The sequence below is a fragment of the Mustela lutreola genome, chromosome 3 (genome assembly GCF_030435805.1).
Source record: "Mustela lutreola isolate mMusLut2 chromosome 3, mMusLut2.pri, whole genome shotgun sequence".
NCBI lineage: Eukaryota > Metazoa > Chordata > Mammalia > Carnivora > Mustelidae > Mustela > Mustela lutreola.
Window position 1 is genome coordinate 121494445 of NC_081292.1, and position 11678 is coordinate 121506122.

Genomic DNA, 11678 nt, shown 5'->3' on the forward strand with positions numbered 1-11678 from the left:
ACATATAATGTCTTCAAAAAGAAATTGATATTATAATTACAATGTTTTCTCTCCTGCAATTTCAGTTCTTCTTTTCTTTTTTTTTGTTCTCATATTTAATAATTTATTTGAATTTCTTTGTCCCTATCAATAGATACATTTCTTCTATAGACTAGCAACTTAGAAAGTGGTAAATGGTCTATTGTTTACTCTGGTTCAATATGTATCATTGCTTCCTTTTCCCCATTCCTTCAGCTATAGCTATGTTGGGAATGAATGATAGTGAAATATTACTGGTGTGATATACATAATGGCAGAGGATATAGAATCTATGAAATTCAAACTGATAAATTTATAAGATTATATCACAGTCTGTCCATCAATATTCTTGAGAGCTATTTTTTATTCGTTTCATTGTTTTTCTCCATTTAATTTTTTTTTTTTTTACTTATCTGAAAAATTCCTGGATATTACTCCTTAGTCATTCTGCTTTATATTTCAGGTTTCTTAAAATGTTATCTATCTTTTCCATTAATAAGTGGTAAGAATCTGCATTTGGGGTGTGTGTATATTTGAAAGAGAGAGAGTGATTTCATTGAGGGTTAAGAGACTGAGCAAAAATCTTTGCATTTCTAAGATACTTCTCAGTGCTTTTTTGCTAGGTTGTATTTAATAAATACCCAAAGATATAAATGTAGTGAAAAGAAGGTCTATATGCACCCCAATGTTTGTAGCAGTAATGCTCACAATTGCCAAACTGTGGAAGGAGCAGAGATGCCCTTCAACAGATGAATGGGTAAAGATGTGGTCCATATACACAATGAAATAAATCAAGCAGAGAAAGACAATTATCATATGGTTTCACTCATATGTGGAACATAAGGAACAGTGCAGAGGACCACAGAGGAAGGGAGGGAAAACCAAATGGGAAGAAATTAGAAATGGCGACAAACCATGAGAAACTCTCGAATGTTGGAACCAAATTGAGGGTTACCAATTGAGAGTGGGAGGATGGGGTAACCAGATGATGGGTACTAAAGAGGGCACATGTGATGATGACACTCGATATTATATACAACCAATAAATCATTGAACACTACATCAAAAACTAATGATGTATTATGTGCTGACTAACTGAACATAAATAAATAAATAAATAAACCAGAAATTACATAAATGAATGAATGATTAATTATAAGAATCAATAAACAAATAGCCCAGGATACATCAAATAGAGAGGAGATAAAAATGATTATGGGAAGACAAAAATAAGAAAAAGAATGAAGTAAAAAAAAGGAGTGAATGAGGAAGCAGAAAGATAAAGAGGAATTGTTCAATAAACATTGGTCAATGTGAATGAAACTAATAGAGGAGTACATGAATGCAGAAGATAATTGATATGTCTGAAGTTTAGTACATGCAACTAATTCCTACAAATCAGTAAGAAAAATGCAGTGATCTTAATAGGAAAATGGCCAAAGGAAATGAAGAGATGCAAAAGGTTAACAGGAGTATAGAGAAATGCTCAAATTCATTATTAGAAAAATACAACTAAAGCAATGAAATATCACTTTACTCCAATATATTGAATAATAAAACTAGAAAGTTTAATTATTTTAAGAGCTGGCAAGGATGTGGGGACTTTGGAAGTGTACTGTTGGTGAAGGTGGAGACTGTTCTACCATTCTGAAAAGAAACTGGTTCTACTTTCTTATAGGAAGTATAAGTAATACTATGAGTCAGTATTTTTGGCCCCAAATAATTTTCATGCAGATTTGTACAAATAAGCAAATATATATCTATGGCAGCATTACTTGTGCAGAGATTTGGGGTGATTTGATCATACTTACATTGTAGAGTGGATAAACAAAAACAGGTGGGTACATGCCATATGATACTACATAGTGGTTAGAAACAATAGATTAGCTGTACATATAGCACAGATTGAAAAACTATTAAAAACTTGTTACTATTTTAGGTAATAGAGGAAGCTGTTACATTGAACAAGCATTTGCTACAAAATTATTTTTACATATTTCAAAAGAGGTATAAAATAACTAATACAGTCTCAGCTTTTAAGAAAGTTTAAGTCTAAGTGGTGACAGAAATAAACTCATAGACATACACTATTCAAAGGCATTACAAGAGTTTGAGGGCACACCATATAGAGAGATGGCCTGGATCTTTGTAGTAGCTTGTAAAAGCTCTTGCTTTGGCGTCCGGTGGAATGAAGTTCAAAAGCTTTGCTCTAACATCTCTGCCACAGGCCCTGGGTAAATGAAATAGCCTGTCTGGATCTCAGTTTCTAAAGGTATAAAGTCAGAGTATTAATAATATCTGTTGGTTTCCTGTAAGTTATAAATGAATTGCCCATCGCATTGTAGATGCTTGATAAATGGTAGTTGTTAGTAATATTATAATAATTAATTTGAAGAAAAATCCATAGAGGAGAAGGTTTCAGAGTACAGGATTTCCAGAATGTAGAAGATACTGTCATCCTGAAAGGTCACAGATGATAATGGGATGTATGTGAAAGTACTTATACATTTTGGCCACTATTTATTTACTACCATTACTAAAGAGCAAAAAAGTAATAATGTGCCTCAGATGGAAATTCACAGTGGATGATAATGAAAGATTAGTTTGGTTAAAAAGATAAAAATTTAAAAAAATATAAAATGAAAAATAAATAAGAAATAAAATAAGAAAAAATGAAAAGGGCCCTAAATAGCAGATTGAAGAATTTGATGTTCTTTTCCATTAATAATTCATTTATTCTATTTTAAAATCATAACTAGACACTGATACATAAAAGTATCATTTTACTAACATAAAGAAGTGGATTGCCAAATTATACCACCCCCCAGCTTCCCTCCCCTGATCTTTTCACATTTATTTACCATTATTCCCCAACATAGTTCACCTATCATTACTTTGTTCTCTTTTCTTTTACTTTTTCCTCTTTATTCCACTTGGGCCTCTTTCCATTAACTTTCATCTTCCAGATTTTGATTTCCTTCTCTCTTAAAAATAAATACTGTATCCTTTCAAGTTTCAATATATTTTTCTTACAAACTAAAGAAACAAGAGGATGAAAACAAAGAGGCCAGAGGAAGGAATGCCATCATCATCACAACATCTGTAGCTCCTGGCTGGAACTGTGGTACAGATGTTACTAACTGGAGAAGGAGGACTAAGTCCAAACTTCGTGGAGAACACAATTAAGATATGGAGAGAGAGGGCAGCAAAGAACTGGGGAAGTCAAAGATAAGTTCAGATTGTGGGCCCTGAAGACCAGAAGAAAACTAGGGATGCTGCCAGGACTATGGATAATTAAGAGAATAGAAAGAGTATAGTTCAGCCAACTAATTTTGAGATGATTCAATGCTACCCAGTTAAAGAGAATTGGATAGTAGGAAAAACAGCATAGCTAGAAATATAAATGCCACAGTAATTTGATTTGAGATGATAAAGGAAGATCTCCAAGAGAACATATGTACGGGTACATGAGAATTAAGGTTTGGAGTATGTAATGGGCACAGTTTATCAATAGAACACTACATTTATACAGTTTTGTTTTTATGAAATTATGGATTGTATCAATAATCTCCTAAAAATTATGTAAATTGAATTGAAAAATAAATATAACTTTTCTAAAATATTCACAATATTTTCTTTTGGCATCTAATATAATTTTCACAAAATATTTTGTGGTTTAGTTAATAAAAAATGGACAAGAAAAGACATATTTATTGAATACTCCTTTGTTCCTAGACACTTAAGGGAAATAAATAGCACATATAACAAACTTCTCTTACCCTGAAGAGCTTATAATTTGGTGGATGAAAGAAAACAGCATACCAAAAAATTAACCATATTCAAGGCAATATGTATTACAAAAATTATTTTTCCTTATTTTTGTTCAATATTTGACAATCTCATCTCTAAAATATATCTTCAATCTGTTCTTTTCTTTCTTAGTGGAGGTCACCAATTATCTTTTTTCTGAGAAACCTCCTTTCAACTGGTCCCTGTATCAAATATAATTTTTAAAACCTAAAGGTGGAAATAGAATAGAATAAGATCCACACAAACATTGGTGGGAAAATCTAACCTAATTCGGGCTAAGAGAAGATAAGAAGGAATGCTATAATATTCTTCCCCATGTAACTAGAAATATGCTGCATGTTTGCAAGTAAGTTGTCTACTAAACAGAAAAGAAACTAGAGATAATACAATCAGCAGCAGTATTTTGGATGTTCATAGTACAAAGAAATGAACACTTCAGGAGAAAAGTGATTAATGAATTACATATTAAGGCAGAAACATATAAAGAACTGATAAAGTATTGAAATATCCAAGAAAAATGAGTACAGCTATATTAAATAAAAACTGAAGCTCATAAAATAGTACTTATGGAAATCTCTCTATTTAACTAACAAGATATTAGTAGTGAACTTAGAGAAAACGGAATCAGTTCAGCAATTCAGCAAAAGCCAGATTGTAAAGAATTTAGGAAGTAAGGAGTTGAGAGAAATAAGAAAATATGGAAGAACTATAGAAGATTCAAGAGCAAAAAAGCATGGAGGAGTCCTGATTCTAACTTGAAGCATAAAAAGTACCATTATTCTTTACTTTTAAAATGCCAAGAAGAATAAGCACAGGTATTGCATTCAGTAGAAAGGACACATTTTAGAAGTGGGGACCCAACTTGAAAATGATAGAAAAAAAGTAAAAAAAGAAGGATGAAAAAAATATATTATTTTCAAAATCCAATAGTTAATGGTTAATTCATTTTTTATTGAACTCTGAATCTACTATAGGTTTTCAAAAAGAGAAAGGAAGTGAGTAAAATACAGAATAAATTCTTTTTATATATAAAAATTGGTTTAAATAAATAATCTTCAATAGCTAACAAAACCTGTATTATCTGTAATAATATAAATGCTGACAATCGTATTTGGTGTACTATGTGTTTCAGAAGGGATAAATTACCAGCAGGTTAAAGTCTCTGTACAAGAAAGCACCATATTAACTGTAAAAGGTAAAATATACCTTTCCTTCCTTCTTAAATTATAAACAAAGTAGGTGCAAAATATAGCAATTTTAACAGTGAGAACTGATGCAGTACTGTTAGAGTTTCTTTATGAGCTTAGAGTAGAAGGAGCCAATTACATTAGGCAGATTATCTTTGCATCTGGTCACATATTCAAAGGTTGAATTATTTTAACATTGAACATGAGTTGTTACTGATTACATAGAACACAAAAGCACTAAAATAAGTCAATAATTTTGTCATCTGTATCCAAAAACCAGTTATGGAGCCAATTCTCATGTAAAATATGATTATACTTTGATCTACTGTCTCTCCAATCCAAACATGTACATAAATAAAATGACTATTATCACTGTGACAAATTGTTATTTTTTTTCAGCCTCTCATGCCAATTACTTTGTACCAGATTCTTGGAAAAGAGTCGAATAAATGTCTGCTAAATGTATGCATCTCTGACTCAAATTTTAAAAGCCAGGAGAAATAATTACAAAACAACATTTGAAATAAAAGAATAAAATAACAATATTCTCTGCAAAAATATAACACTTTTGATTTTATATTATTTTTCTATAAGTGGGTTGAATATTATATAAAACATAAGAGAATAACCTATAACTTCATTTTTTACTTCAAGCTGCTTATTATTTCATTAGAAAGATAAGGAATATAGAAGACACATAGATGGAAATATACAACAGTAAAATTAAAAATGCGGACACGTATTTTCATGGAGAATATATTCTAGACATAGGAGAAATAGAGAAAAAGAATATTTGAAAGACTATTCCCTTAAAGAAGAAATATTTGAGCACATAGGTCTGAAAGAATACCCAGGATATTTTGAGAAAAAAAAGGGAAATACAATCTAAGCAGAAGGAACAAAATGAGAAAAGTTTATGATGTATAAGTTCTTAGCTGTCTGATAAAATCTGTATGCCGGTTACCAGAAAGTCTTAAAAAGTGCAAAAAGAGTAATAAAAAAAGCAAATAAAATAAATTTACATAGGCAAAGGAATAAAACACTGTATACTAAAATGCTGTTACCAATATTGAACAAAAAGACACTACTTTGGGATGTAGTAATATGCATTCTTTTTATTAAGATATTTGATAACAGCTTGAACAGTAGGTCTAATGACTCCTATTATTGAAGTAATAGTGGTTTCCAAAGCCTGAATATATATGATATTTTGAAATATCAGAACAAGTTTAACATGATGTGAATGTCTATTACTTCAATTGGAGATACACAGTTGCTGCTAATAAGTAGTATTAACTTACCGTGAGACATTAAAGAAAATAAAGGTAATATTTTCCCCCAAAACATCCAATTTGTTAAGTACCTAATGGGTATGTGGCACAGTAGCACTTTCTCCTGTTTAGTTTTGCAACATACTATAAGGAAGACATAGTTAAAATGTATGTATATGTAGCCTGCCTAATATCATGTCTATAATGAATGCCAGATGCAGGGTCAAAGTTCAAAGTCAGATTCTATAATGTCTCTTCTTCCCACTATGGAATCTGATCTAGAGAATCATCAGAATGTTTTAAATGGACAGTTAGAAGATGAACAAAGCCAGAACAAAGAGTTTATTTCAAGAGTAGAAGAAATAAAACCAGAAGTGTCGCTAGGACCAGACTTTGGAGGGTTCTGAAAGCTTCAGAGAAAAATAAAAGTAAATGCTTTTGATAGTATGAAAAGAAACTTTTTGGGAGGATGATGATGAAGTCGCATTTCAAGAAGGAAGGAACCAATCTGAAGGATGGTGGTTATAAGGATACTGTAATATGCTCTGTCCAGAAGATTTTGGAGTAGGTCTAAAATTATACATTCAGGGCACCTGGGTGATTTAGTTTGTTAATCATCTGCCTTTGGCTCCAGTCATGATCCTATGGTCTTAGGACAGAGTCCCAGTGGGCAGTCTTTCTCCCTTTGCCCCCCTCAAACTCTCAAACAAATAAGTAAAATACTTTAAAAAATAATTTAAAAATGAAAAATTATACTTAAATGCCTCACTTAAACTTAGTTGAATCCTTTTATTAATTCTTCAAAGGTGTTTTTGGAATATTCTCTCAAGATCTATTCTTAAATATACTGAGATACACAACACAGGGTAAAAAGAAATAAACAGAAAGGCACTTGCTATTCTTCAATCTAGCAAAACACACATCTACTTACCAACACTTGTGCAACTTGCCCCATCCACATCCAGCTTCCACCCTTCATAGCATGAACACTTGACTGTGTGCTTGTGCTGCTCACACACTTGACTGCACTTTAGATGATTGCTACAATAATCTATAATTTCACACGTTTTATTGTCTTTGTTGAGCTGAAGTCCTTCAGGACAGGAACAGACAATTCCTCTTCCAGGAACAACAGAACAGTGATTGCTACAGCCTCCATTGTTCAGTGAGCATTCATCTATAAAAGGAGGGGAACAGATTACAGGGCATTATCAATTGTTTTGCTCAATTAAATACTAATCATTGAACTCAATTCTCTAAGGCTAGAATTAGAGCAAGGATATTATAAATGAATAGAGAGAGCTCTCTGGATTTTTTTTTCAGGGATTGAGGTAGGAATGATAAAATAATTCATCGAATGACCAAATATAATTCTACATGATAGAAACTGGGAATGGAAGCTTTTCATTTCTGTAAAATTTTAAAGTATACTTTGTTTGACCCCATAGAGGTAAAGTGTGTTCAATGTTTCTTTCTATTATAACTGGAAAAATTATGCTGAATCTTTCAGCTGTTGAGCAAAATCAGTTGCTAACGGCTCCCCAAGGACATACATTGATGATCTGAAAATTTGACTTGGTTCAGTGTATATAAACAGGCATATATATATATATATATATATATATATATATATATATATTTCTACATCTAGTGTCTAATTCATAATGATAATGCAGGATGGATTAGTTTGCTCTTTACTAGTTACAGTCATTTATTTTTAAGTTATGTAAATTGTACATTACACCCTGTATATTGGTTATTGTGATTAATTCAATGAGGTCATGGAAGCATCATAAATAATATACATATACACAAAAAGGTTGACTTGGTATTTGTACTAAAATAATGAGTAACCAGTATTTATTACATAGATAATATGATTTGTTTATAAAGAAAGAAACCCTTTCTACCATAGTCTTATAATTTAGAATTGCATTACATATATTTATTTCTGACTCTATTTCATTATAAATTGTAAGGTCCAGAGGGTGTACAAACTATTTGCTCTGTTTAGCAGTGTATATCCAATAACTAGCACAGTGCCTACCATATAATAAACAGTTAACAATATTTTTTCAATAAAAAATGTCCAAATGCACAAATTGAGCCACTACCCCCAAATTGAGCCACTACCTGTCCATTTGGGAAAATTTCAAGATGACCTACTTATGCCATTGATGAAAATAGCAGATAACTGTTTTTTTAAACACACTACTACCTATTCCTATCTATTACTAGATACATAGGAATAAGGCTAAAAGAAGATTTGCTTTCCTTCATTTTAAAAATATTTTTAAGTTGTTCTCAAAACCTGTCTAATCAGGTGTTTTTTGAGACATGCTAAAACAGAATGTTGTTCAATGATTGACAAATTGCAGTAATAGTCACTTATGTACCTCAAATATTTCCTGCTGTCTATGAAAATTTATCTAGTTCAGAAATTGAGCTTAAGTATAACACTTTAAAAATATTTCTACCTTTTTTTAAGTTCTATATAGGTCAACTTTTCTTCGTACTATTTGTCACCAGAAAAGAAGTTACAATAATAAGAAAAGGACAATGATTATATTAACTATTTTCTCTAAGAATTCAAGTTTGGCATTATTTTAGAAGAAAAAAGTAGATTCATTTGGCTCTCCCAAAAATGTTTATTCACCCATATCATAGTCATTTCAAAACAATAATCATTTTAAGGTATTTTCCCCATTTATTTCAAATGTCATTCTTTCTCAAGAGAATTACTGTAAAGAAGTATCATCATACCCAGGTGAAAAAAAATTGTTATAGTTCTCTTAGCTTATTTCAAATATGACCATTCTTCTGATATTGTTGGTGGAATGAAGTCATAGATTTTTTAAAAAATAAAATTTACATTGTACATATAAATTTAATGCCAGTATTTGTGTGGCTAGTCCCTTGTTAATTCCTCCTTAACCCTAAGCATGTCATTATATCCTGAAACTTTCTTTCTTTTCTTTTTTTTTTATTTTTTAATTTTATTTACTTGAGAGAGAGAGAGATAAAGCACAGGCTGGGGGAATGGCAGGCAGAGGAAGAGGAAGAAGCAGGTTCATGGTAGACCGCGGAGCCCGATGTGGGACTTGATCCAGCCCTGGGATCATGACCTGAGCCAAAGGCAGATGCTTAACTGACTGAGCCAACCAGGTGCCCTAATCCTGAAACTCTCTTTTAAATTTTTATTACTTAAAAAGAATTTCTCATTGATCAAGCTCTAGTCAGGTTCCTCAGAAACTTTTGGTCAACTAGTCCTCAAAATGGCTTATAAACATTGCAGACCCTTAGTATAAATAATTTCAATCTTCACTCCCTTCCCCAATCATACTCCTGTCACCACCCAAAAAGAGATTTCACCAAACACTAGCATAGTTTCTAACCGCTTAGGACAGCCTTCCTAGTATGACTCCAGTTCTGTTAAAGTACCTGCTTGAGAAAGCTCTATGCTGACGGGAGAATTGACGGTTTGCTCCAGCAAAAACCTGGTGATAGGCAGACAGGTCCTGGAGTCTCGTCTTAGAACAATTACTTTAAAAAAACTTGCAGTTGTAACTATTTTCTCTGCACATGGAATATGTAATCTTCTACCTCCCAGAACTGTCTTTTCAAGGACTCGAGAAATGTCTCTTTTAAATGCAAGCATTCAAGAAGATAACTCTTTCACTCTTGCTGGCAACCCTGTGGGTGCTTTGTTTTGAGTTGTACCACCGTCTCTAGTCAAAGATATGAGAAATTGGTTTCTTCTCTGGGATAAGCACCAATGGCCTAGTCACATGGATCAACCCCCTTATCACCTCTTGGTGCCTTTCCCTTACCATATACTCCAGGCTGCAAAATGCTTCTAGTCTTTTGTTTCAGAGAATTTGATTTCAGTTCACAAGAAATATTCTTCTCTGTTGCAATAATAAATACTGAATAAAATCAATCCTCCCCATTTTACCTAGTGTCCAGCTTTGTTTATCTTTGATATACTCTTATAGTAAAGTTTAACAGTTAACTCTAGTCTTGAATGATTCAAGATTTTTCTCATTTGTTTCTTAAACAATATCTATTTCTTAAAGTATATACATTTCCCCTTGAAATCATTTGAAAATCCCCCTGAGAAAAATATCTTTTCACTAGGACTAAGAAAATTATTTCATTCAGTGTTCCTTTACTTGATTTTTGTTTTGGTTTTGATTTTGTTTTACAGATCAGATTTATCTGGAGAAAACAAGAATCTCTTCACTAGTCAAAGAGTATGATTTTTTCCATCCTAGGATATCTCCCAAGTATTAAGTCTACAGATTACAAATTATTTTCATACAATATATTTTTGTACAAATTTACATGTATTGAGGAATAGGATATCAATCAATCCCTGTTACCTTTTTAACAGAGGATGGTAAAAGAAGGAACACTAAAAATAAATAAATAAATAAATAAATAAACAGCTTTTTTGAAAGCTATTTCAAAGGAGCAAACAGAAGAGGGCAAAACCTACATTTTCATCATATACAGCAAACGGTTAAAACAAAACAAATAAACAAAAAACCTCTTTCGCCTTTGGGACTCTCTCTCTCTAAAAGGAATTTCCTAGCTACTAGCTAAATGCATGCCAATTATTTAAAGTTAATTCACTTGGTATATCATCTTTTATATCCACTGGGTAAATAACTCATTATGGCGGCTGCTGCGGCACTCATAAACCAATACCCTTCTTAGCTGGACAGGATCTAACCGACGACTGATGGGCAAGGATCTTGAAAATAAAAGACCAAAGTGCCATTTCTCTATAGGTACCAATATTGCCTATAAGGATTCCATCTATGGAACTATAGTACAAAGGTACACACAAAAGGTAGGAAAAGGAGAACCATAGAAAGTAATTCAATCCTTTGACCAGTATTTGTTTTTGATTTTCATTTCCCTAAATTTCCTTTAACTTCACCTCACAAAGGGGACAGTATAGGACTTCAATATGCCATAGTGCTATAAGCAGGATAGAACTGACTTTTATCCTTTCTGGAATGACCACACCTAGCTTTATTGTAACCTCTTTCACACCTGTAATTCTTTGAAATGTTTGAGCAAATTTCCTAAGCTGATGAATATAGTGGCTTGACAGTAAGAGGCAATTTTCAGTCTTGAGGCAAATAAAGAAATAAATTCAGAAGAAATCCCTTTTGCTCTTTTATTTTACTAATTCAGAGAGCAGAGGACAGGAAAATAAGGCTGTGTTTTTATAGCATTATGTTCATTTTTCTTGATGATTGTATTTTGTCTTCTTTGCCTTCATTTAACCTGAAGGTTGAGAAAAGATAAATTCTTTCAATACCTATAGTGCATCTGACATTATTACCATGATTTCCTGCTCAATATCATGATCTCCTTTTTT

At 32.1% G+C, this 11678-nt stretch overlaps 1 protein-coding gene across 1 annotated transcript in view; it reads right to left on the reverse strand.

Moving 5' to 3' along the window:
* Window positions 1-11678, reverse strand: part of LRP1B (LDL receptor related protein 1B) — a 2000743-nt gene that overhangs the window by 703266 nt on the left and 1285799 nt on the right. Inside the window, exon 23 of the mRNA XM_059166755.1 lies at window positions 7218-7463. Coding sequence (XP_059022738.1) covers window positions 7218-7463 — 246 coding nt within the window. The remainder of the gene's footprint in view (window positions 1-7217; window positions 7464-11678) is intronic.